A 24,842-nucleotide genomic window follows, 5' to 3' on the forward strand; every position below is an offset into this window, starting at 1 on the left:
TAGCTTGCATGGCCTGGACGAGTCTGAACCGACGGTGTTTGAGGTGAGCAACGCCAACGCCGGTCGTGGTAGGTGTAGGTGGGGTGGTTATGAGCGGCATGGCCGGGCCACAGTGGGCCGATGAGGCGTATTTAGGCCTCTCAGTCGAGCTTCAAGTCGAATTTGAAGCCCAGCTGTCCTGTTGTCCCGCCCACATGATCACCAAAGTCAAGAGTCTGCTCGAGCAGTTGGAGGAGCGCGTCGCCGTCGACGCGGATACTTACGACGTCGACATGATCCGCTCGCTGCCGATTGTGCCACACGACGCGACCAGTAACCAGGGGTTCATCCATGCTGCGCTTGTTGATCCGCGCAATGAGGAGCTTGTCAAGGGCGTTGTGGCCGAGATGAAGGGCGCGTCGTGGGAGGAAGTATATGCTGTGTGTGTGAGTCTAGCGTGCGTGGCGTGTTGGGCTCTATTGGAATCAGGGATATCGTTGACATTGACGCTGACGACAGGCGGCGCGGCTCGCGGCCAAAGTCATCCCCGTCATCTCTGGGCGTGTGCTGGTGCAAGTCTCCACGAACCACGCATACGACACGTCCAGAATCATCGCACACGCTCGTCTCTACGCCCGTGCATACAAGGACGCCGGAATCCCCTCTAATCGTCTCGCGATCAAGATCCCGCTCACCTCGGCGGGTGTCCACGCCGCCCTCCAACTCCACAAGGAGGGCATCACGACTCTGGGCACAGCCCTCTTCAGCGTGCCCCAAGCGATCGCGGCCGCCCAGGCGAACATGTACGCCATCAGCATGTACTACAACGAGCCACGGGCACACTCTGTCCCTGGTGTGTGGCCAGACGTGGCCGACCCAGCAACACTGCCGATGGCCCCGCGGCATCTCCAGATCCGAGCGCTGTACGACGCCCACGGTGGACCGCAGATGAAGACGGCAAGCTTCTGCGCGCCAAATGACGTGCTGGTGTGTGCCGAGCTCGGCGCCGATAACCTCACGGTCGGCATTCCCCAGCTTACCGACTTGATGGAGTTCTCAACGCTCCCAGAGTACAAGGCGGGGATGTGGGGTATCCCACTGAGCAGGCAGGCCAAGGACTCGGCGCGCGCATGGCACCCCTGGGTTCCGCGGGACACGCGTGGGCCGGCGATCCAGGCATTCCGTAATGATGGACCGTTCACATTCGAGACGGATTACATGGCCGACAAGGTGTTGGACGAGGCCAACGACGCGGACCCAGCGACAAAGGAACGCCTCGCATTCGCTCTCCAGATGTTTGCGGAGATGGAGACACAGAGCCGCAAGTTCCTCGAGGGGCTGATGGCCTCGTAGTTCATAAATGTACTTTGATAGAGGAACGTCATTGGAACAATGCATCGCTTCAAGTGGTCAAGCAGTCAAAGCGCTCAAGCGCTCACGATGAGTTTGGAACTCTTTTCTACTGGAGCATGCATGGAGCATGTGACTCGCCGCGCTCATGTGACCACGATTCAGCTTGGCCAGTGGATACGACTGGCTATCCCAAAGTTAGGATGCCCACCGCCCGGGCAGGCAAGACCGCTCGGTCAATTTACGACCCGTATCGGATCGACGAGCCGGCCGAGATAGCCTCCAGCAGCACATTCACCCACCATCTCCACGCAACGTATCCCTCTTCACAATTGTAGGCCATGACGAGCGGCGAGCAGCGCCTCGGGCACCCCTGCCCATGGCCGGGTTGCAGTAAGGCCTACAAGCGCCTGGATCATTTAGAGCGACATCAAAAGAGCCGTGCGTATCAATCATATCTAGCCGAGGCTGATGTGAGACAGCGGAGACCTCAACTACCGTTGCCATCTGTGTCACAGGCAGTATTCCCGCAGCGACGTCCTAAATAGACACCTGGTTCAGACGCACGGCGAAAAGACTGCGCGTGCTGGTCGTCCCCGCCGCGCGGCATGGTACGTTTCTGTTTATGGGTATTCGAATCCCGCTTAGACAGCATTGCCTGTGTCCAAGATCGCGTCGTGTGTGACGGCGTCCCACCCAAGATCTGCAGTCGATGTCGTGACGCAACCCGCCAATGTCGATACCGCCATCTTGAGATGGAGGCAGAGTTGCCCCCGTCTCCGCAGGTATCGCTCTCGTCTGGCGTCGAACTGTCGCCCGTCGCACCGGCTGTCGGGCTCGCGGCGCTAGGCGACGCGTCCGAAGCTGCACGAGAAGACCTCCTCGGCCTCTGGCCAGACGGATGGGCGTCCGACATCATCCTCTCCGCGACCAACCACCGCGGTTTCCGGCCCGTGGACGACTGGTTTCCAGATGAACCAGTGTTTCCAGAGCGCGTTCAGGAAGACCAGAAAGGTTTCTGGGTTCCTGGGGAACCGGGGCCGATCACGCCTGCAGTCCGCGCGACGATGCACACTCTCACCCAACACGCCCACAGGCCGATCTGGGCCGCATCAGCTGCCTTTCCATCTGAGAACACCCTCGCAGCATACGTCAACCTCTACCTTCGCCACTTTGCCTGGCTGCCCATCGTGGATCCCACTTCCATTGACAAGGCCGCACCACTGCTCCTTAAAGCTGTGGCGGGGCTAGGAGGTGTGTATGCGCGCGACGGCAACCAGATGATGGAGCTGGTGCGCCGTGACCTCATGTTCATCACTGAACATGACGCGCGGTTCACACACGACATGACAGTCGTGCAGACAACCCTCTTGGCCTCGATGTACGGCGCGTTCTCCGGCTCACTGCGGTGGGCTCAACACGCCGAAAGCATGAGGCCAAGCCTCGTAGCCAGCTCGCGGAGGATGGGCCTCCTTGGTCCCTCTGCAACGGTTGAAGACCGAAGACTAGGGTGGTGCATTTTCGCAAGTCGCTCGCATGTGTTGCCTGACCACAGCTCATCGACGCCCAAGCGTCACTCTTCGGCACTCTGCCCCTTGTTCCGATGTGCGAGATCGACACGCCCCTACCTGGAGGGGACGCGTGCTTTCCCGCCGTCCTCACCACCCTCTTGGAGAACGGCACGCTCCCGCCCACACCAGACGATTTGGCATTGAGCGTGCTAGCACACGCGTTGAACCGGATATGTCTCGACGCGGCCGCTGCGAGAGCGTTTGCGGCGTGGGAAGAGGAGGGCGAATACGCACTCCCAGTGGCGGGGTATAACATTCAGTGAGCCACCACCCTCCGCCACATTCCGCATTCTACATTCCTCCTCTTTCAATTCCCAATGGACTGACCACAGCCCACAGGCCCTCCTCGACCAGCTGGCGCGGCACACACTCCGCCTCCCCGCGCCGTCGGCTCTTGTCGTCTCGTGTGCGGGTGTGGCATACCATGCGCACCTGCGTTTCTCTTCCGCCCGATTCCTGGACGACGTCAAGGCGGCCGCGGGGCGCGGACCGGGTAGCGCGGAGGATGCACAGGCGCGCCTTGGGGGATGGATGCGGGCAAACCCGCGTCGCACGCGAGACGTAATGGCGCACGCGGTGATGCTGTTCGTGCTCGTGGGGCAGTTCAGCTTTGAGTGAGTCGCGTCAGTAACCTTCTGACCTCAGCGCACCACCCGAGGCTGTGTGGCTCTTCGACTCGGCGCTGTGTATGTGGGCCGTGCTAGAGTTGGTGGGAACGCCGACAGGAGACGCCATCCCAGTGTCGTGGGCACCGACACCGGCCATTGAGGCCTGGATTGACAGCGGCATTGGCTCGCTCGCGGTCCCTGGCGTCCGACTCGCGGATGGTGGATCGGCTGTCCTCAAGGCGGCGGCAGATCGTCTCTCCGCGAGTCCGTGGGGCATTGCTGCTCGGTACCGCCGCGTCCTACTTGGTTTGCAAGGCGAACAGCAAGTACGAAGAGGAGGCGGATAGCGATGAGAGAACTTGAAACATCTTGGGTTGTACTGTCACATTGTGCGCAAGCTAATACACTGCCATGTAAAGGAACTGGGTATCTTATGCAGGGTTACTCAGGGTTACTCCACCACCATCACATCCTCCCACTCCTCTTCTTGCTCTACCGGCTCTGCTGCATTGACAGCGCCCTCCGCCCCCACGACAACATCCTCTGGTGCCCACTCCGGTTCGGCTCCAGGTTCGTAGTTCTCGACACGCTCCTCCACAACATATTCGGCGTCGATCATCCACTGCCGCACGCGCACAAGGAGTGTCGCGATGACGCGCCACGACATGGCCACTAAGAGGACCGTCGTGGTGATCGGGTACATCATCCGGACTGAGTTCAGCAGAGTCGGGAGAGTTCAACTCACATGCCCATCCGTTGTCGACCTGGGGCAAGGCCACGCCGATCATCTGCAGGCTGGAGCGCAGCGAGACGAAAGCCAACCAAGGGAGCACTATCGGCACAACCATGTAGGCGATGAGTGGTACACAGAGATTGGTGATGTAGCTAAACTTCATGCGGAGCGGTCGCTTGAAAGCATCGCGGAAAGTGGGTGGCCCATCGCGTGGCAATTCGTCGGCGGCCAAGCCCACACCGCCGACGTAAAGCGAGATCATTGTCGTGCCCGTCGCCCATGCGTCCCACACATGCAGGACCGGCGTGATGTCGTTCGAGAAGCCGTAGCGCGCGGGGAGAGAGATGAACAACTCAAAGTTGATTCCCGCAATGAGTGGCAGGACAAGGTACAGTATGGACACGGCGTAGACCGCACGCGCCACACCACGAAGCCACCGCTTGACACGCGTCGACTTCTGTGATCTGCGCAACCGCTCGGCCCGAGACGAGTCAATGATGTGCTTTTTAGCACTCTGCCCCAAGTTGTAGGAGATCAGACACAAGTAAACGCCGACGACCTGGGCGATGTTAGCGGCATTGGCGAGACCCAACTTACCCAGCTGTATCCGTCGTACACGGGGCCACCGAACCATGAGCCAGTTGCCTGCCGCCCGAGGGCCAACGGGACGAAAATCATGCCAGCCGTGACGCAGGCCGCCGAGAACAGCATAAATATCAACAACGCGTAGACACGTGTGCGCCAGAAATCTGGCAGAGACACAACGGTGTAGTCGTCCTTCGGGTTGCGGCCTGCCTTGCGAGCGGCACGGTCCTGCTTGAGTAAACGGATGCGGTCCGCCTCAGTGCGTGGTGCTCCCTTCTGGTCGACGGGGATGAAGACGCCCTCCCGTCTCCGCTCTTCCAGTGTGGCCAGCTCCACTCTGTCGCTGGCAGGTACGCGGGCTCTGGTTGCGCGGTTGTCATAACGACCGAACACGAACTGGCACGCAGCGTCCGCGACCAACCATGCCCATTGGGAGGCACGGTTGGACGGCTTTGGCCGAACCTCCATCCCGAAGATAAGCGAGACGAGACGGAGCTTCCTAACCGCGAAACCCCACCACATAACGAAGAGCTTTCTGATCCTGTGAGGGAGGTACAGCATCTCCCACGAGGGGGGGATGACAAGATGGAGGAAGAGGATGTCGAATGGCACCGATGACAATGGACGCCTAAAGTGTCAGCGTGTTAACGGGACATGGCCTACTGCTCGAGTCGCAACGGGAGGAACCCGCTTGTGGGGCTGAAACCCGAGACGCTATACAAGAGCCACGGCACACCGCCGCAGACCGCGTACACAACCACGGTGTACATTGTGGCCGACACCGCTAACTGAAGCGTCAGCATCCAAGTTTCTTGTGTGCAGACATACTCTTGGGAACTGAGCCAGTGCTGGGCGGTCCATGATTTCCTTGACTGGTGAATGAGTCGGATCTGATGGATCGCGGATGAAATACAGCGCTCCCGCCCGCGAAATTGTCCGCATGTGCGCCAAGAACGCCGCGAAAGAGATCATGAACACCGTACCGCATGCCCACGTTACGAAGAGAGTGCCGAACGGTCTGGCTGCGATGCGGCCGAGTCGATGGCTCACCGTCGCACCGAATAACGGGAGCGTACAGAGGTCCATGATAATCCCGACGAAGACGGGGAAGCACACAATCTCAAGCGTCATGAAGAAGACAACCTGGGGTAAGCTAATCCGTCGTCAGTTGGCCCACCTTCAAGAACGTCTGTACGTTACGAGCCTTCTCCATAAACGAGTGTGAAAGTTGGAGAAGGTTCGCTGCGTCGATGACCGCGATGCAGATGACGCCCATCGATAACATCATGTAGCCCACGACTAGGCACATGAACTGGTCGCCGGAATCGGGCGACGCGGCGACGGAGATTGAGTATAAGCGGAACGCCTTGTAAAGCTTGTGCGCCGTCTCGCCGATGAGCTCGAGTCCGTCAATAGTCGTTTCCACGACGACTCCAACCACCGGTACGTCTGAAGCGCAGTTGATTGGGATAACAGCCTCCGGCGTAATGATGGGATGTGAGAATATGCTCGCTGTGTAGTTAAAGGCTTGAGCTATGTCGGCCGAAGTCACGTTGAGCGCTTCCATAACGTACTCTGTCGCTGGCTTGGCAACAAGTCGAGGGAAAACCAGAAGTTCTTTCAGGATAACTGCAATGCCGCGGTACAGGCATTCGGACACGAACGAAAGGGAGCGAACCGTCGTGGTGAACGCATCCCCCGAGAGACGAATGCCGTCGGTTGAAAGCACAAGTTTGCCGAGGAAAGTAGGGACTCCTACCATCATGGACAAGGTGAACGCCATGGCGAAGCTGACGAAGATGTGCTGTGGGTTAGCATCCAAAGCACAGACACCCTCACGTTGTGGAGAAGACCAGTGAGAGGACCGATAAAGCCAACGACTTCAAAGATGCCATCCCAGTCCTCGGCGTCCAGTGGCCGGTCGTCGTCGTCGTCTGGTGGGATGTCCATGCCAACACCCTCGAGTTCGTTGCGCGCCATGACTTGCTGAACCATCTCGACATTGACGACAAAGCCCTCATCGTCGTCACCCAATGCTGCCTCGAAATGGCGCCACTGAGGCTCGTCAATTTCGACCCTCTCCTCGATGTGTTCCATCTCGACATCCGCGTTGGCATCGGTTTCCTGGTCCGCGTCACCGTCTGTCTCATTGTCCTCGGTCTCGGTTCGCACAAAGTCACCTAGCGACGTTTCCCGCTTCAGGGCCTGCTCGTCGGGCTCAAACTCGCCGGTCTCCGCTGTCCCAACGCTGTCCGGTGACGACGGACCCTCATGCCCTTCTGGAACACCCAGCAACGTACCGATGCGTGCGTCGACGGCGCGCTGGACGTCGATGGGCGGGGTGTCTAATGGCGACTCTGCGATAATCGGCAAAGTGGGGTCCATCTGACCATGTGATCCAAAATGTCGCTCTGCACGAGGACTCTGGACATTACCATCTGGCCCAGGATCCGACGCGCGGCGGAACGACGGCGAGAACTCAGGTGCGCCCTGGTTGCTTGCACCACCAGGGACCGTTTCCAGTTCGTCCAAGAAATCGTCTCCTTGAGGCGTTCCGTGAGGAGACTCCCTGCCATTCGCGCGAGGTGTTTCGAGCTGCTGCCACGAGGCGAGACGCGGCGAGTTCGGAACCGCGTCCACGGGCACATCGGCGACTCCACGAGAGGGACCAGCCTCTGCGTTGTTCTCCCAAAAGGAGGCCCCCGAGGTGGTATCCACAACGCGGTTGGACACATCACAGGACGCACGGGTCAGAGTAGGCCGCGACTTACGTTCCTGCGTCTCGTCCCAGGATACGTCGCTTGCGTCGGCGGGTGGGGAAGGAGCTGCGCCCATCTCAACTTCGGCCTCGGCGTAGCGCCCAGCAGTCTCCTCCGGTGAGGCATCGACAGGCCTCTCTTGGTCACCGTCGGCGATGATGGTCTCCGCATCCCCCGTGTCGCCGACGTCTGTACCTGCCGCTGCGCGATCCGACTCGGCGTACCTGCTCGAGTCCTCGAGGTCCGCGAGCCGGATAGCCTGGCCGTTGCGGAATGTCCACAAGCTGGGGTCGACCTCGTCTTCCTCCTCAGTTGGTGGCCGTGCATGCCATTCTTGCTGCGCGATCCACTCGCGTAGCAAGATGAGGCCGATTAAGCCAGTGGCGACGGAAATGGCGACAATCTGGCCGCGGAAGACAAAAGCAATGGGGCTGCGGTTAACATCGGGACAGATGGGAAACCTACTTTCGTCCGTCTGCTGTAATGCGGTCAAGGAACGTGGGGCGGAAGCTGAGCGTGCCGTTAGTGGCGATCGCATTGAGGACAAGGTCACGACCTGTTGGTCGCCCGTCAGTGCCGTTGGGCAGTACAAACGTCCTGTTCAGTTCGTGGAAACTGTCCGCAATGGCGCATTGCAGTCCGTATGATAGGCCACTGTTGGTCCTGGGCGTAAGCTCTTGCGCCCCAACGTGGGCTTTAGGGCACTCACAAGTGGTCCACTACGGCTAGAATGATCCGTAACGACCCCATGGTGATGATGGGAAGTATGACCAGCCAGCTGATGATGGCGATACATACGCGCATGACGCGCCATGCTAGACGTCCGGCCACAAAGAGGGATTGTCGAATGTAGACCATTGTAGGGATAATGGAGGGTAAGGAGGAGGGATAGACTGCATGTCAGATGCGGCAAGCGCTGCTAGCATACCTTTGGTGAAGGTGTAAGGATGGCCACAGATCTCACAGTAGCGTTTCTTGCTGCGCGATAGCCATTCTTGCAAGCTGTAACAGGGTTAGCATCAGATCGTGTGACCGGCTGGTAGAAGGAAGGAAAGGGAGCAGATGTTGTTGCGCGACGAGACTTACCAGTCCGAGTGGACATATCGAACCGAACCAGAGCACTTGCATGGATAGATGAGGGGCTTTGATTCCTCTGCTTCAGTGCGACATACGCGGCAGAGGTCTATACCAAGTGTTAGCGAATGTGTGCCAAGTAGTCGTGGGAGACATACCGCCCTCGTCGTCGAAGCTCCCCCACATCGCGTCTTGAGCCGCGTCGTCGGCCATGTTGAAGGTTGGTTATAGCATGGGCCGACGGCGGAAGCGGGTAATGAAGATGTCGGTGTGGTAAGATGTGAATCTGTAGGTACAAGATGGAGTGTTGTAGGTGTGTTGAGTTGAATGAAGATGGTTGAGAGTTGAGTTGAGAGTAGTTGGTAGGTAGTAGTTTACATCTCAGGTAGGAGTTGTACTATGTGGCCACCTTCTCTCACACTCTACTCTCTCACTCTCACTCTCACCCCTGACAAATGTGGCCGCCTTCACCCCACGCAGTAAGGTCAGTTGCTGACATGCCCCTCAAAATCCACGTCAGGGGTTATTACCGAACATCATTTGAAGATCCAGGCACCATTAAAGGAATGTAATACAGTACATAGCATTTGAGTCCATCGGAATACTGAGTGGCGAATTAATCGTTGTGAGGCCAGCTTGTGAATCCACTTCATCTTTCAACTTCCTGTCTACTTACTGATGTCGTAAACCGCACCGCTGTAAGGCGCAAACTTGACAACCTCACCCAGAGTACTGCTAAAGCCATCCGTCGTAGACTTGACGAGTTTGCCAGCGCCAAACTTCTCGGGGACGGTGTACTCGACCTCGCTGTTGGTCATGTTGAGGAGGACAAGCAGCCTCGTCTTGTCCTCCTTGTCTCCCGTCCGGACGTACGCAAACACGCGCTCGTCTGTCGGGTCAATGTCCCGGAACGCCCCGTAGACGAGTACGTCCTCGTGCGCCTTGCGCCATGAGATGAGGTCGCGCCAGAACGAGAGGAGCGACTTGGCGTCGCCCTCTTGCGCCGCGACGTTGCACTCCTCCCAGTCGTCGTTGACTCGCATCCACGGCTTGACCGATGAGAAGCCCGCATACTTCCCTGCGTCCCACTGCATTGGCGAGCGCGCGTTGTCGCGCGCCTTGAAGAGGACCTTCTTCTGGAGGCGCTCGACGTCGACCCCACGCTTAGCAATCTCGCGGAGGACGTTCTGCGTCTGCACGTCCTTGAATTCATCGTGTGGCCAGTCGGACGGGAGGTTGACCATCCCGATCTCCTGTCCCTGGAAGATGAATCTGCCGTTAGCCCTTTCTACTGGGTCGCTTACACAGTTCCAAACAGGGTGCAGTGTAGGAGAGCGAGCAGACGCCCACTCTCCCATCGCCATTGCGGAGAGTCGCTCGCAAACCGGCTGATGCTGCGCGACTGGTCGTGATTCTCTAGGTATAGCGGGTGGTGAGCGCCATAATCGCGCATAGCTTGCCATCGCGAGAACGCGGCCTTGAGCTCGCTGATCTTCCATGGGCCGACAATGTGGCGGCCGATCCCAAACTCGCCGAGACCAACGTTGACGTGGTCGAAACAGAAGCCAAGATTGATCTCATGCCTGTCGGGATGCACATATCGCAGCATACCCTCTGGCGTGATCTTGTTGAGCTCCCCAACCGTCATGACATCGTATTCTGCATCAGCCCAGCCGCGGGTCAACGCACTGGAGAGTGTCTCGTGGTTGAGCTCCTGCAGGAACTCGTGGAGACGCGGACCCTCGACGCGTGGAAAGTCCTGGTACTTTCCATCTGGGTCCGTCACCGGAGCATCTGGGAAGCTTTGGTCCTTGGAGATACGGCCGATGACATCCATCTGTGATCAGGGTTCACATTCTGGGGCCAACTCACGCGATACCCGTCGCAGCCCTTGTCCATCCACCAGTTCATCATGTCGTAGATCTCGCGGCGCATGTCCTCGCGCTCCCAGTTGAGGTCGGGTTGGGCAGGGTCAAAAAGGTGGAGGTAATACTCCTTGGTTCTCTCGTCCCATTGCCACGCTGAGCCGCCAAATGCAGCCTGCCAGTTATTAGGCCCGCGACGTGACCCGTCGGCGTCGTACTTGGCCGGCCGCCAGATATACCAGTCGCGCTTGGGGCTGCTCTTGCTGCTTCGTGACTCCTTGAACCACACGTGCTGGTCACTTGTGTGGTTGACCACGAGGTCCAACAGCAGCTTCATTCCGCGCCTGTGCATCTGCGCTATGAGCTCGTCAACGTCAGCCAAGGTGCCGTACCGGGCCGCAATGTCCCGGTAGTCCTCAACATCGTAGCCGTTGTCGACTTGTGGGCTCTTGAAGATCGGGCTGATCCAGATGACGTCCACGCCTAGATTCTTGAGATAGTCGAGCTTGGAAATGAGGCCGGGGATGTCACCTATACCGTCGCCGTTCGTGTCGAGGAACGACCTGGGGTCAGTTGGTGTCAGCTGGCCCAGTCACTGAGGATAGATCAAGCTGTCAGCGCATCTTCAACCAGTGCATACCTGGTACACGACCGCCGACTTCCACCACGTTCTCGGGATATGCTTGGCAGCCAGAAACGTGGGCATCATGGTGAGTGAGGAAGCGGGACAGTCTATTCCAACGTTCCAATAGTCGCCATTCGAGGCGGGAACCTTGAGCTCGACGTCACATCCCCTCGGGTTTCTCCGAGTGACGTGGCTGTATGGGATCACGAGAGAACTGATGAAACGGATCAAACTACTCTTTTGCTGTTGGTGGCATTGGTCATCGGCTTCTTCGGTGATTTCGGGGGCACCCGAAGATGGGCCGAGATCGGTCCGCGGGCCGGTCATTTTGATCAACCTTCCTCGGTCTCTCGGGTCTCTCGGCGCACATCCGGGCATATAAATGATGAGGTGGAGCTACCTGGCAACGGCAGTTTGCAGTTTGCAGTTACACACTATCCCAAGATGACTCTGGACGTTTCTGAGCGACGCTGGTGGAAGGAGGCGGCGGTGTACCAGAGTGAGTCCTCCACCTTATTACGTGCAGCTCGCTAACTGGCAGTCTACCCGTCGTCGTTTGCGGATCACGCAGACGGGGGCAACGGTACGCTCCGCGGCATCCTCAGCAAGGTCGACTACCTCAAGGACCTGGGGATCGACGTGCTCTGGCTCTCGCCGATCTACACCTCGCCCATGGCGGACATGGGCTACGACATCAGCGACTACCAGGCCATCGACCCGCGTTACGGCACCCTCGAGGACTGGGACGCTCTCCGTGACGCAGTTCACGCCCGTGGCATGAAGCTCGTTATGGACCTGGTTGTGAACCACTCGTCCAACGAGCACGCATGGTTCCGCGAGTCGCGCTCGTCCAAGACTTCGCCCAAGCGTGACTGGTACATCTGGCACTCTGGAAAGGTCAATGAGGCCGGTGAGCGTGTGCCGCCCAACAACTGGCGGTCGACCTTTGGGGTAGGCTCGACATGGGAGTGGGACGAGGGAAGCGGCGAGTACTACCTCCACACGTTCCTCAAGGAGCAGCCCGACTTGAACTGGGAGAACCCCGCTGTACGCGATGCCGTGTTCGAGATGATGCGGTGGTGGCTCGACCGAGGTGCGGACGGTTTCCGGGTAAGTCCTGCTACGTCGGGGACCCCTTCCAACTAAATCTAACGCAAAGATGGACGTCATCAACTTCATCTCCAAGGCTGAGGGTTTCCCAGACGCGCCAATTACCGACCCCAAGGAAATCTACCAGCCCTTTGGAAACCTCTCCATCAATCGTCCGCGCGTTCACGACCACCTCAAGGAGATGTACGAAAAGGTGCTCAAGGACTACGATTGCTTCTGTGTTGGCGAGTGCCCTGGATCCGAGGGGCCCGACTCGTTCGCCCTGTACTCCGAGCCGAGCCGTAACGAGCTCCAGATGGTTTTCACATTCCACCACCAGTGCTTTGACCGGGGTAACGGTGGCTTCGGGCGCGGTTGGAACGCAGACTGGAAGCTGAGCGACCTCAAGAAGGAGTGGAACAGATGGCACACGGAGCTGCCTAAGCGTGGGGGTTGGTTTGCAAACTACCTCGAAAACCATGACCAGCCACGGATGATTACGCGTATGGCGTGTGAATCCCCAGAAAACCGCGCGAGGAGCGGCAAGCTGCTCGCCCTCCTCCAATGCTCCCTCACTGGTACCATCTACGTGTACCAGGGACAGGAACTGGGACCGGTTAACGTGCCACACGCCTGGGGAGAGGAGGAGTACAAGGACGTCGAGAGCATCCAGCTCATCCAGGGCGAGCGGGCGTACCTCGAGCGTGTAGGGATCACCGGGTCCGAGGCGGACGAGTACATGGCGGGCGTGTTGCGCGACTTGCGGCAGACGGCGCGCGACAATGGCCGCACCCCTGTGCAGTGGGACGACTCCAAGCACGCCGGCTTCACGGCTGGCGAGCCGTGGATGCGTATCCACGAAGACTACCCGGAGTGGAACGCCGCCGCACAGACAAAGGACGCCGACTCAGTACGTAGCTTTTGGAAGAAGATGCTCGCTCTGCGCACCGAGTACCCTTCGCTCGTGTATGGCAAGTTCACTCCGCTCGACGAGGAGTCGAACGACAACTACTGCTACACGCGCGAGTGGCCCGAGACGGGCGAGAAGCTCCTCGTGCTCCTCAATTTTAAACGCGACGATGGCACCGGCGGCCCGATCACCATCGACACGGCCAAGCTCGGCGTCGACACGACTGGCGCGCGCCTCATTGCCTCGAATGACAACGCCAAGGAGGGGTCCGGAATCAACGGGCCCGTCACACTCGAGCCCTGGTGCGGGCGCATCTACCTCCTCAAGGAGGGCAAGAACCTGCCCAACTAGAACACAGCTTGCGCTGGCCACTCATTATCTACTAGACAGACATGAACTACTTGCAATGCAATCATGACTTTGGTTCTTTCCAACACGGTGGCACTAAAGACTATGATGCGCAGCCGTCTACGTGCTCCCGTTCGCCAGCGTTCATTACGGAGGCCCTCGAGGATGGAGATTGGATAGTACGATGAAGACGGTGTTTCAAGAAGGTGGCTGGAGGCGTGAGTGAATGATGTAGTGTTGTGGACATCGGGCTAGACGGCCCTTTGTCACCACTGCGGTTTCAGTAGACTGAGTTGATTCAGTTGATTCAATGGATTTGTCAACCGCCGTCCTCTACCCAAGGAGTACATGCATACACCCACTGTGCTAAGCAGCTAGCAGCTAGCCGCCCTATGAGGTCCATGAAATCTAGCTGATGTCCTTCTCAGTGATGTTGGGAATGGGTAGCCCGGCGGCCTGGGCAAGACGCAGTGTGTTCTGCGCCTGCTTGTACACTGGCGCATCGATCATGACACCGTCAAGCGCGTAAGCGCCGGTACCCTTTGAGTCATGCAGCTCAAAGCTGAACTTGACTCGGGCGGCCTTACGAATAGCTGCGATTAGCTCTGTCGTCCAAGCTTAGCTCACCGGCCTCAGACGGCGCGTACGCCGCCTGGATGACATCGATTTGGGCAGGGTGAATTGCTTGCTGCTATCAGCTTCGTCGTGGAAGTCTTGCTGTGGTCTTCACACTGTGAAGCCTGAACCTGGACTGACCTTGCCAGTGAATCCCAGCCGCATGCCCTCCTCGCTCTCGATGCGCAGTGCTTCAGGGTCCTTGAAGTTGACACACACGAGGTCGAGCGAGCCGAGACCAAACGCGCGAGCGGTAGTAACGAGCTTGGCCCGCGGATACAGCAGTTCGCTGCGCCCGGGAGTGCGCACAATACCCACGTCAGCACAGTCTGTTGTCAGCTCCTTTTTTACCCCTCCTTAACATACAGTCTTCAGCAGCAAACAGCAGCGCGTCGAGGTGTCCCCGTGCAGCAGCGGCGATCTCGTGGATGCGCAGCATGGCCTCTGCGCTCTCAATCATCCCGATGATGCGGACGGCGTTCTCCCGCCCGGCCTGCTTATCGGGCGGACAGAGTGCCTGAATGCGCGACACGACCCACTCGAGGTGCTCGGGGTCGTTGGTCTTGGGCAGCGCGATCGCTTGAACGTGCCGCGCGCGCAGGATTGTGTCGAGGTCGTCCACCTCGAATCCAGTGCCGACAGCATTGATGCGCGCGACGACCTCGCCAGCAGGGCGGCGGTCGCTGTCTAGCAGCTCGGCTACAAGGCGGCGCGCCTCGGGCTTGGCGGAGGGTGCGACAGCGTCCTCGAGGTCGTAGGCGACCGAGTCGGCGGGCGAGGACAGCGACTTCTCAATCATGCGCGGGTTCGAGCCGGGGACAGAGGTTAGCTGTGCCGTGCGGACGAGCAGCCCTGGACGGAGAGACCATATATGGTAGCCAGTACTCACCATACAGCATGGCGCGACGGAGGACGGGTGGCAGCTCGCTGCGCACGATGGTGGACATGGCACGCGCGGCGCGCGGTGCAGATACGGCACGAGGGACAAAGGAGAGCATGGTGGTTGGAGAGAGTGAGGATGGTGAGCAAACAGGAATATGTTGGTGGTGACTTGCAAGCTTAAGGCATGTGAGGGCTGGAAGTTGGATACCCCGCACGCGATAGGACAGTGAGCGGCAATCACCGAGCAATCATAGACGCCGAATTCCGTGGTCTGTTTCTCCATCCAACATACCGACCACCCAAAGCCATCTCGGGTCGGAGCGGAGCAGATGATTGTTCTGGGAGGAGGAATGCTGGAGTGGTGTACATGTACATAGTGGGGCAACGCCGCCCCAGGACAGCTCGGTGCACCGACTTTTCTGACATACCCGCCTCAGCTTGTTTCCGGGACTCGTGCCTACCTCTTCCCCCCCGCTCCTCGCATCTCAGTCAAGCCGTTCTGCATACACTAATACGCTACAACACGGCGTCAATGTCCGCTGTCCCCTTCATACCCACAACGCCGTCCTGCTCGGCCCAGAGCAAGAGCTTGGACCCTCGGGGGCCCAACCACGCAGCCCTAAGCTTGATCGGCTTGTTGACGTACATCGGATGCGTGGCGCGGTACTCGAACTTTTTCAGAATGCCAGCCACATCGTCAGCCGCGTTTTTGGCGGTCTCGACGAGCAGCTGCGCCGTGAGCGGGCCATGAACAACCAGGTCGGGGTGGCCCTCGACCTGGCGTGTCCAGTCCAAGTCGTAGTGGATCTTGTGCGCGTTCCAGGTCATTGCACTGTACCGGAACAGCAGCGGCGACGTAGGAGTGTACACGTGCTCGTAGGCAGGGTCAGGCATGTCCGAGGCTGGGGTCAGCTACCTATCCCCCCATGAACTGTAAGCGAGGGCCTGCCACAGCTGCCCTCGCGCGACGCACCCATAGGCTTCTTCTTCGGCTTGTTCGTCCCCTCCTCGCTCTTCTTCACGTCGGGGAAGAAGACGTGGGTGCGCGTCTCGCGGATTGCCCAGTCGCCCTCGGGCTTCTCCGAGTCGTACAGGTCGCGCTGTGTGTATACAAACATCATGGGGCCCTTGACCTCGGCATCCTTGATGATCGTCGACTGACACACCTTGCCGCCAACTGTGAGTCCAGCGTCACGGCGCCACTCCCAAGACCCCGCAGCCCACATGCGGCGGGAGTACGGCTCGGGCGCATTGTATTCCTTCCCGTCAGCTTGATCAGAGGATCCGCCTACTGGACGGGTAAAGCGGCCAAAGAGGGTCAGACCATCAGACCCGCCCTTGGGTACTCACCGTCGAGGTGCCGTCGGCCGCGAGCTGGTCCATGAACGCGCTGGGCTGCCAGTAGATCAGGTTGTCGCCCTTAGGAAGGAAGCCGCCCTCCTCAGCCAGTCCGGCAGCCTCGTTCTGCAGCGGCAGCGTGGTGCGGAGCTTGGCTGCGCGCCCTGCCTCGATCACGTCGACGTCGACTTGTGGGGGACGCGACTTGGCATCGTCGATCCACTTCTGCACGTTGGCCGGAATGGAGGACATGGCGCGCGCGTGCGCAACCGCTGGCCGCGGTAGGCGGACGAGGGTCTGGCGAAGCATCATTGTGAGGTAGTGAGTGGAGTCAAGACGCAAGGTATGGGCTCGAGAAGGTTCGGTGTTGGGGTGGGAAGATGTGGTGACCTCATATGGATATCGGGGAATGCCGAATCCCGATCGGCACAATACGGCTGCAACGCGGCTGCTTTCGGCTTCAGCAGCGTTCTTCTTCCGGAGGATCGGAATTCAGTGCATGTCTAGTTTCTAACATCAAAGATCTACCCTTTACCAGCGCAGGTCGTACAAGGGCGGCTTGGTCTTTGCGAAGCTCACCACAAGCGTGGGATCGGACTTCCCGAGGGACGCGGGAAAAGTATAGCTGAGGTGGTAGAACGGTGCGCCGTGCTGGCGTGTGTCCTCGTTGAATTCGAGGACCTGCGTACCCTGCTCCACGACACTTCCCGACAACATCACATCGAGGCCTGGTCGCCGACATTGATGCCCTCCCCAAGGAAGAACGAGTATTGCGGCACACTGCGATCGTGAGGTGGTGAGAGAGCCTTGGGCGGCGAGTAATAATGGGGCGTGAGGGTCGTCAACTTGGCCCGGTCCTCTGATTATTCCATGCTGTTGTAGTGAGGTATGAAGAGAATGCAAGAAGCGTAAATACGGGACGTTGTATCGAACTTCGGTGCCGGGGCCTACGGGTCATCCAACACATACGACGCATTGGCTGACATTTCCTCCGGCACCCGACGACGCATTCACGTACGACGACAGCTAAAGCACCAGGAAAAATGACTGACATACGCCGCCAGCTTGAGAGCGCGCTGTACCGAGAGTTGTACAGCAGCCAAGGCGAAATTGGACCAAGGGCTATCTGGATCTTTGATGCAGACTACGACTCTGGAGAGATTCCAATTCGACGCCACACCCGATGCTCACCTCATCTGACTGCGCCAAGCTGCACCATCCCTTTCTCAAGGCGCGGGGTACGCTTCGGGAGATGCGGGAAGTTCGGGAGATGCGGGAAGGAAACGGTCCGTCCGGGCCGTTGCACACGTCCCTTCTGTGAACCAGTCGAACTTCGGCGTGCTTACTTCCTCCACAAGTGGCGCGGGTTCAAGACCCAGTCCATGAAGGACCTCGACGCAATCAAGGGCGTTGGGGTGCTCTGAGCGGGCCGCGACCCGTTCGACCTGCGTGGTGAGGTATGAGTCGGGAGGTAGGACGAGGGACGGATAGGACTGAGAATACTAGCGCGGTAGTAGCAAGGAATGTTGTAGCATGTTGTGGCAGTTTGATGCAACGCGTGGATCTTGGACTTGAGAGGTTACCTGCCACCGCTCACCTTCGTCCTATTCTCGCTTGCCCAAGATTCGGGAGCTGCGCTCCAGCAGGCCAACAGAGACCTCCACCCATCCACAGCGACGTGCCGACCAAAGAGGCCCAGGCGTTGGTGTGTAGTCTACCAGTTGTGTGCCTCACTGATTGGCGAGTACGGTCGAAGGCACAGTCTCACGACTGCTGTTGTACGAGTGGAGGACATGGCAACGTGTCGACCTGACGACGTGGCGACGTGAAGGCTTTACTTGAGTGTCGAAGCGGCAATGTCAGCGGCATCTGCATGGTGTGGTTCACGTGCCATCCAAACTCGGTGGGTGCCGCCTTGCGATCGAGATCGCAACATGCATGGCCCCACAGTCACCACCACCATCCATCACACATGTACTGTACTCAAACACTCCTCTTGCGAGCACAACAGTTTCACCAGTGGCGACTTGAACCCAGTCTCAATCTCCGCACCGGCGCCGAATCGTATGTGTATGTTCGATTCGGCGATGTTGTAGAATGGTCCTCTTCAACCCCTCACCCTGGACGGACCTTTTCACCCCGGCCGGAGTCGAGTGGTTGGATTGGAAAGGCTCATGCATCATGCAGAAGATCCTAGTCAGGTTTGCCAAATTTGGTCCCGTCAGTCCACCTTCCCTCCCCGCCGTCTCTCGCACCAACTGTATCCATTCATTCCCGTTCCACAACATCTCCTTGACTTGAGTCTTGACAACTCCTGCAACAACAACATAATTCATATTTCTCTCTTCATCTCTTCCATTTGTCTCAATTCGCCACGATGGACCTCTCGTCCCTCGACACAACGCTTCCCCCAGCGCTCGCCGACGCCGAGCGCGACATGGGCGACAAGTTCCGAGGTGGGCCTAGCTTTGCCACCCACCGTCCCGCTAACCCTAGCCGCCGCTATGAGCATAACCCAGCTCTACAAGAGCTCCCTTGGATATACAAAGGTACCTACTCTTAAACGCAAGGTGCTGACGCTCAGCAAGCATACCAGGCGGGCTACTCCGCTGCCCTGTACGTCACGCTGGCCCGTGCCATGTACCCTGCTAACGCCAGCGCCGACGTACTCTCCAAGGTGCAGAGTGATATCGGGAGTGGAGGCGACGCGGCCGAGGCCCTCGCACGTCTCATGGACTGGAGCGAGGCGCGACAGGTACACATCTCCTTGCTTGCGCACTGACGCCAGGCGGCTATCCGGACATTCGCAGAGGACGACGAGCAGCCCGCACCTGTACAACGTCCGACGCCACGTACGACACCCGCGCGCCCGGCTTCGGCGCCCATACTTGACTCGCGCGTCCGCCCAACGCCCGGACCCTCTAATCTTCGCCAGGATACCACCAATACCCCCTCCACTGATGAGCCTCGACCGGCGACCGTGTCCAGCCTCCTCGAGCGAGCGCCCGACACGCCTTCCTCCCCCGTTCCTGCACCCACGCCCACTCGCCCCATGGCGGCACAGCGGCGTGCCCCTGTCCCCCGTCCCCCTAATAACACGTTCAACTTCAACCTGCCTGCGACCCTCACCATCCCATCCATCGAGCTTCCTCCTGCTAGCGGACCTGTGCAGGCCGCGCAGACAGGCTCGAAGCGACCCATGATCGACGCCGAGATGAGTGAGGACCCCGCTACGCCGCGCCAGGGGCGGGGGAAGCGGCGCAATCTGGACGACGGGGCGCGCAAGCCCCGCCGGGGTGGGAATGCTGGGCAGTAGACAGGAGGCTTGTAGAGCAGAGAGCAGCAGAGCAGAGACGCACTGTATGTACTACCGCATGGCTGGGTGACGATGCTGCATGATGCATACCATTAGTTAGAGAGCGAGCTGTGGCGGGCGGGCAGGTTGCGAGCATGGCGACCAGAGCTCTCAACTTTTGTGGGCAGAGATCCCATTCCTTATCTCGGACCACTGGACGCCCGACCGACCAAGAAACGAGACTCTTGTCGAGTTCTACACATCGAGTATCACCCCATTCACACCCCAGCCAGTCATCGGCGACAAACAGCAGTACAACCAAGGTCAAACATGAATCTATCGTTCATCTACCAACCTCCAACCCGTCCCCCGGCCTCCCACCAGGCGTCCTCGAACCCTTCGAGCTCCGGCACATCCTTGGCCGAAACGACGACCGGTCTTTGTACCGCAAGCTTGTCCGCATCCATCAAACTGGCCGCTTCATCATGCAAAAACATGTCGGTACACATTCCCCTCTCCTTACCATGATAAACATAGAAGAAGACATGGTTGAGCGTCTCCTCATCATAAGCATCGAGCGCCATATGCTTGACGTAGGAGAAGACCTTGCCGCGCTCGAGCCGCCCATCAAGGTGTTTGAGGAGGTTGGCGTGTACAAAGAGGGCTTGTGGTCGGTCCGCTCCTTCTGGCGTAACAAGGTCGTATTGTAGCATTGTACTTTCGTTAGCCAATGTAGAGGGGAAAACGTACTGTCCACAGAACTTGTTATTGTCAAACTCGTTCTGGATGCCCAGCGCCGAAACCCATCGCGGAGCCGGGGCATAGGGAATATCAAGCATGCGGAAGGCCCAGCGGTACGTGTCCTTGTCGCCTCCGCAGAGACCGTACCAGAAGTCGTTCTTGTCCAGCATGGCCGCGGCGATCCAGAGTGCCGCGAGATTGTTTCCGTCGTTGCCCCGCTTGTCGAACACGATCTGCCCGCTCTCAAAAGTCCACTCTTTGAGGGTACATGTATCGCCCACGATGCGCCAGATGGCATTATCCGCGTGGTCCTTCTTGATATCGGGCCAGAACGCCGCCCGTCCATTCTCGACATAGAGCGGTGCATCGAAGAGGTGCTCAAGTGTCCGGAGGGGAACATTGTCACTGTCGAGGTACACCATCTCGGTGAACGAGGTCTGGATCATGGCCATGGCCTTGATCTGGTAATTCTTCCACATCCCAGGTGTCTTGACAACCCCCCGCACCTTGATGAGTTTTGCGCCGAGATCTTGCAGCTGGCGGCGGTACTTGCGATCATTGAGCTCGTCGGGGAAATGCACGACTTCGACAGGCAAAGTGTTCCCAATTCTCTTGAGGTGCTTGAGCAACATAACGACGCGGAGCACCGTATCACCGTTCCCGGCGGTGAGAACAATACCGCGCGTGATTGGGCCCTTTATTGTGGTGCCGAGCACTTTCCTGCCCGTCTTGGCGTTCTTGGCGAGGAAGGAGACGAGCTCGGCGCGGCGGTGTGCAATCTGGTTTGAATCAATCGCGTTCCAGAAGCCGCGGTGGTCTTCCAGTTGTTGCGGGCTCGTCAGCTGCGCGAGGACGTGGAGCGGGCATGCGGCGTGGTTCGCCCCGACCGCCTCGTCGTAGTTGAGCGCTGGGCGATGCAGGAACTTGACAAGGCGGTCAGTCAGCGGCGCCAACTCGCGCCGCCGAAGGGACCGCGGTAGTTGCTTGTCGGGAAAGTAGGCGTCGTAGGCCATGGGCAGCGGCGCGTCCAGTAGATTGGACTCGAAGAGCAGCCAGCTGTCGGGGAGGGACAAGACGAGCTTGTCGCGCGTGGGTCCGTGTAATGCTATCATGGAGATTAGGCTGAGGGTTGAGAGTACGACGAGGATGATGCCCAGCGGCGTCGTGAGCAGCCGCCGGAGGATTGGGGGGATCATGGTGAGGTGTTGGGGGCCTGGGGAGGGGAGGGAAGGAAAGGGGAGGGGGAAGGCGGGGGGAGGAAGTCAAAGGAGGGAGCGGCCGACCCCAACACTTGCCGATGAGTCAAACCGCACGTCCGAGGCGTATTGGGCAACCGACTTGCAATGGGTGTAGAGGGAAAATGAGAGCCCGACTTTGCCAGCTTGCCAGAGTGATAAGGAAACCCTAGATTACTTGTGGAGGTGGCGTTCTGGGTGTCCAGTCATCCAATTTCGGCGGATTCTGTCGCACGGCTTGGAACACTCTTATCAACACGCCGGTGTGTCGATACGAGGGTTACAAGAATGGTATTGTCGATATGGGTTGATGAGAAATGTTTAAGATCTGTAAGATCTGTAAGATGTGAATGATGTGAATGATGAAACAATGGGTTTACAAGAGAGACAGGGGCCAAAGTTGTGTGAACGCGACAGTACTCTAGGCACATCTAGTCAATTGGTGAGGTGGCAATTGAGCAATATCCATTGTAGCACCCACGGTGCATATATCTCGAGTACAAGCAGTCACACACTGCCTTCCACTCCTCCCGTCAATCCCCTCAATCAACCTCCGCCGTTATCTATCAGGTTGCCTCTCACATCCCCAAGCCACCCGTCTCTACTCCTGCGTCTGCCAGAGGCCATACGACTTGCCAGGCGTCGTCTGCCAGAGGCGGATCGTGCCGTCTTCGCTGCCTGACGCGTAGACTTCGCCGTCAGGAGAGTACGACGCACAGAGCACAGGGCCGTGGTGGCCCTTGTACACCTCGCGCTCGGCACCCGAGTCGAGGTCGTAGACACGGACCCAGGGGTCGGCAGATGAGCCGGCGACAAAGCGGTCGCGCATGAAAGGATGGAGCGACGCGGATGTCACCTCATGCGGCATCTGGATCGACACCGGGGGGTGCTGGCGCATGACATCGAGGAAGTGCACACTCTTGCCAGCAGCGACAGAGAGCGTGCCGCCGCCGTGGGCGAGCTCCATCGACGAGATGGGCACACCGACGTCGACCTCGTCGATCTGCGAGAGGGTGCGCAGGTCCCACCAGCTGTATGTCAGCTGCATCCCACACGACGCAACGCAGCTGTACGCACCGGACCTTGCCGTCCTCGGCGGCGCTGACACCGACGGCGCCGCCCTGGCCCTCGTCCCAAACAATACTCCGCACGACACCTGAACAGGAGAGACCGTCAGGGTTGCTGCCGAGGATTAGGGGCTGGGCATCCGTGCGGTTGAGGTCGAACAAGCGGATCTTCTTCTCGTTGCCACCCTGGGGTCAGCAACCGTCCGTTGGGACATGCTCACAGTCAGGAGGTACTGGGGCTGAATCTGAGGGTTGAGCGCGACAGTGCGCACAATGTGGTTGTGCGAGAAGCTGTGGAGGGCTTCGCCAGTGTTCGTGTCCCAGATTTTTCTGCGGTCAGATCCGGTAGAAACATGCGACTCACGCCGAGAAGTCGGCGGACCCAGTTGCCGCGCGCGAGGTGTCAAGGGAAATCTTAGTCGACCAGACAGCGCCCTTGTGGCCTGCGTGTTAGTGGAGCCGTGACGCCACGCCCTCGGGGCGCAACATACCGATGAAGGTGCCGATCCAGTCACCCAACCAGGACCGTAACATGGGGTTGCCGTCCTTGCATGCCGAGATGAGCAGATATGTGCCGTCCTGGAGTCTGGTGTCAGGTAATCTCCTGCAAAGGGTTAACTTGCATGTTGGAGAACTGGAGGTGGACGACAGGTCGGGTATGGCCAGAACACAGGAGGGGTTGGACCTTCACCGGGGGCGCCTGCTGGGCAGCGGGGTGGTTGGTGTGGCCGCCATTGCCGTTAGAGAAGCCATTGCCGAATCCAGCCATAATGGACGATGTGGGAGCGAGAGCGGAAGAGCGCACGGGCGGAGGGGAAGGCTATATTAAGAGCTCGGAGAGCGTGTTCTACGATGCAGGTAGTGTGTAGATGTGGGGAAGGCTGAGTGCGGACACGCAGATGCTGTTGGGTGAATGGGTTGATGTGGAGCGGACCGAGTGATGAGCCGAGATGCTGTTACAAGAGTAGGTGGGGCGCAGCCCTATCTATGTCACGAGGATGTGGGCGGTGGGTGAGCAAGATGGCAGTGTGATGTTCGACGTGGGTTGAGCGTCAGATGGCCGCAGATCGCGTAGACGTGGGTAAAGTTGGGTGTTGCGTGTGAGGTTGCTTTGCGGGTATCGTGGACGCGGTCGTGGACAACAGGTGGAGGTGAACGAGAGGTATGAGTTAGGAGAAGATGGGAAGGGCCGAGGGTAAGTAGAGGGATGGCGGGGTGGAAGGGTGAATGAGGGGAAGATGATGATGATGAGCAAAGAGGAAGTGATGACGAGCGAGTACACTTACTAGCCAGACCTTTCCTTCTCTCAACCCTCCATCCAGACATTCAGGGAAACAATCCGAGCCGAGCCAGAGACGCCACCCAGTACCTACCACCCAGACGCGTTGTCCAACTTGCCACACTCTCAAACTCCGCATATCACCGGATACCGAGTTCGCCGCCTACTTCGCGTTCGTCACCATCAACAACATCTAACCACACAGCCGGGCCGCATCCGACTCCGACTCCAAAATGAAGCTCGTCAGGTGAGTGTGTTGGCGAGCGTACACGCACTAGGTGTCGTAGCATTCGCCGAGCTGACCAATGCTTTGATTGCTGACGCCAGGTTCTTGATGAAGCTCAACAACGAGACGGTCACGATCGAGCTCAAGAACGGGACAGTCCTCCATGGCACCATCACTTGTGCGTACCGTTTAGGGGCATAGGAGGGGAGCAAGTCCTTGGTCGCGGCGTCTGCTCATCGTCTTGCTCGGAACAGCAGATATCCCCCTCTTATCGTTCCACCTTTTTCCGCTGATCGGCGCTGACCTCAGCCGTCGACCCGCAGATGAACACGCACCTGAAGAGTGTCAAGCTCACGACGCGCAACCAGCCTCCCGGCACGCCCAACGTGCACCTCGACAGCATTGCGATCCGTGGTAACAACGTGCGGTACTACATCCTCCCGGACTCGCTTCCTCTCGACACTCTGCTGGTTGACGACGCTCCTCGTGCCAAGAAGCGCAAGGAAGGAGCGGCTGCCGCCCGTGGGCGTGGTGGTCCTCGGGGGGGTCGTGGGCGTGGTGGGCCGCCTCGTGGGCGTGGACGTGGGCGCGGCTTCTAGGTGTAGTGCGGTTAGTTAGAGCAGGCGCTGTCTGCATGTATTCCATGGCTGTATGATTGACTAATCTAC

General features: G+C 58.8%; 10 protein-coding genes across 10 annotated transcripts; 4 read left to right on the forward strand and 6 right to left on the reverse strand.

The window, feature by feature from the left end:
- Positions 1 to 194: 194 nt before the first annotated feature.
- On the forward strand, positions 195 to 3,855 carry CcaverHIS019_0309320 (uncharacterized protein; the record flags this gene model as incomplete). Its single annotated transcript, XM_060599432.1, has 7 exons — positions 195 to 425; positions 499 to 1,328; positions 1,878 to 1,940; positions 1,982 to 2,774; positions 2,885 to 3,159; positions 3,233 to 3,514; positions 3,546 to 3,855. 7 exons carry the CDS (start codon positions 195 to 197, stop codon positions 3,853 to 3,855), a joined length of 2,784 nt encoding a protein of 927 aa, XP_060456127.1.
- Positions 3,856 to 3,959: 104 nt separating this feature from the next.
- CcaverHIS019_0309330 (uncharacterized protein) lies at positions 3,960 to 8,872 on the reverse strand (the record flags this gene model as incomplete). The annotated part of the gene is made up of 12 exons (XM_060599434.1): positions 3,960 to 4,219; positions 4,254 to 4,800; positions 4,839 to 5,454; positions 5,490 to 5,614; positions 5,655 to 5,969; positions 6,004 to 6,630; positions 6,666 to 8,016; positions 8,051 to 8,248; positions 8,295 to 8,478; positions 8,514 to 8,587; positions 8,672 to 8,768; positions 8,818 to 8,872. 12 exons carry the CDS (start codon positions 8,870 to 8,872, stop codon positions 3,960 to 3,962), a joined length of 4,449 nt encoding a protein of 1,482 aa, XP_060456128.1.
- A 455-nt stretch (positions 8,873 to 9,327) lies between these two features.
- Positions 9,328 to 11,233, reverse strand: cnxH (uncharacterized protein; the record flags this gene model as incomplete). The annotated part of the gene is made up of 5 exons (XM_060599435.1): positions 9,328 to 9,931; positions 9,964 to 10,318; positions 10,349 to 10,496; positions 10,532 to 11,107; positions 11,165 to 11,233. The coding sequence occupies 5 exons, from the start codon at positions 11,231 to 11,233 to the stop codon at positions 9,328 to 9,330; spliced, it is 1,752 nt and encodes a 583-aa protein (XP_060456129.1).
- A 360-nt stretch (positions 11,234 to 11,593) lies between these two features.
- CcaverHIS019_0309350 (uncharacterized protein) lies at positions 11,594 to 13,499 on the forward strand (the record flags this gene model as incomplete). Its single annotated transcript, XM_060599436.1, has 3 exons — positions 11,594 to 11,648; positions 11,691 to 12,259; positions 12,309 to 13,499. The coding sequence occupies 3 exons, from the start codon at positions 11,594 to 11,596 to the stop codon at positions 13,497 to 13,499; spliced, it is 1,815 nt and encodes a 604-aa protein (XP_060456130.1).
- A 405-nt stretch (positions 13,500 to 13,904) lies between these two features.
- CcaverHIS019_0309360 (uncharacterized protein) lies at positions 13,905 to 15,109 on the reverse strand (the record flags this gene model as incomplete). Its single annotated transcript, XM_060599437.1, has 5 exons — positions 13,905 to 14,089; positions 14,124 to 14,184; positions 14,253 to 14,440; positions 14,478 to 14,963; positions 15,001 to 15,109. The coding sequence occupies 5 exons, from the start codon at positions 15,107 to 15,109 to the stop codon at positions 13,905 to 13,907; spliced, it is 1,029 nt and encodes a 342-aa protein (XP_060456131.1).
- A 400-nt stretch (positions 15,110 to 15,509) lies between these two features.
- Positions 15,510 to 16,643, reverse strand: CcaverHIS019_0309370 (uncharacterized protein; the record flags this gene model as incomplete). The annotated part of the gene is made up of 3 exons (XM_060599438.1): positions 15,510 to 15,895; positions 15,967 to 16,252; positions 16,344 to 16,643. The coding sequence occupies 3 exons, from the start codon at positions 16,641 to 16,643 to the stop codon at positions 15,510 to 15,512; spliced, it is 972 nt and encodes a 323-aa protein (XP_060456132.1).
- A 2,065-nt stretch (positions 16,644 to 18,708) lies between these two features.
- Positions 18,709 to 19,647, forward strand: CcaverHIS019_0309380 (uncharacterized protein; the record flags this gene model as incomplete). The annotated part of the gene is made up of 5 exons (XM_060599439.1): positions 18,709 to 18,787; positions 18,828 to 18,880; positions 18,916 to 18,947; positions 18,990 to 19,077; positions 19,120 to 19,647. 5 exons carry the CDS (start codon positions 18,709 to 18,711, stop codon positions 19,645 to 19,647), a joined length of 780 nt encoding a protein of 259 aa, XP_060456133.1.
- A 326-nt stretch (positions 19,648 to 19,973) lies between these two features.
- Positions 19,974 to 21,563, reverse strand: CcaverHIS019_0309390 (uncharacterized protein; the record flags this gene model as incomplete). The annotated part of the gene is made up of 1 exon (XM_060599440.1): positions 19,974 to 21,563. One exon carries the CDS (start codon positions 21,561 to 21,563, stop codon positions 19,974 to 19,976), a length of 1,590 nt encoding a protein of 529 aa, XP_060456134.1.
- A 640-nt stretch (positions 21,564 to 22,203) lies between these two features.
- On the reverse strand, positions 22,204 to 23,438 carry CcaverHIS019_0309400 (uncharacterized protein; the record flags this gene model as incomplete). Its single annotated transcript, XM_060599441.1, has 6 exons — positions 22,204 to 22,633; positions 22,680 to 22,855; positions 22,891 to 22,999; positions 23,034 to 23,112; positions 23,161 to 23,255; positions 23,305 to 23,438. The coding sequence occupies 6 exons, from the start codon at positions 23,436 to 23,438 to the stop codon at positions 22,204 to 22,206; spliced, it is 1,023 nt and encodes a 340-aa protein (XP_060456135.1).
- A 743-nt stretch (positions 23,439 to 24,181) lies between these two features.
- On the forward strand, positions 24,182 to 24,773 carry smd1 (uncharacterized protein; the record flags this gene model as incomplete). The annotated part of the gene is made up of 3 exons (XM_060599442.1): positions 24,182 to 24,195; positions 24,276 to 24,352; positions 24,484 to 24,773. 3 exons carry the CDS (start codon positions 24,182 to 24,184, stop codon positions 24,771 to 24,773), a joined length of 381 nt encoding a protein of 126 aa, XP_060456136.1.
- Between the last annotated feature and the right edge of the window lie 69 nt (positions 24,774 to 24,842).

The sequence above is a fragment of the Cutaneotrichosporon cavernicola genome (genome assembly GCF_030864355.1).
Source record: "Cutaneotrichosporon cavernicola HIS019 DNA, chromosome: 3".
Lineage (NCBI taxonomy): Eukaryota > Fungi > Basidiomycota > Tremellomycetes > Trichosporonales > Trichosporonaceae > Cutaneotrichosporon > Cutaneotrichosporon cavernicola.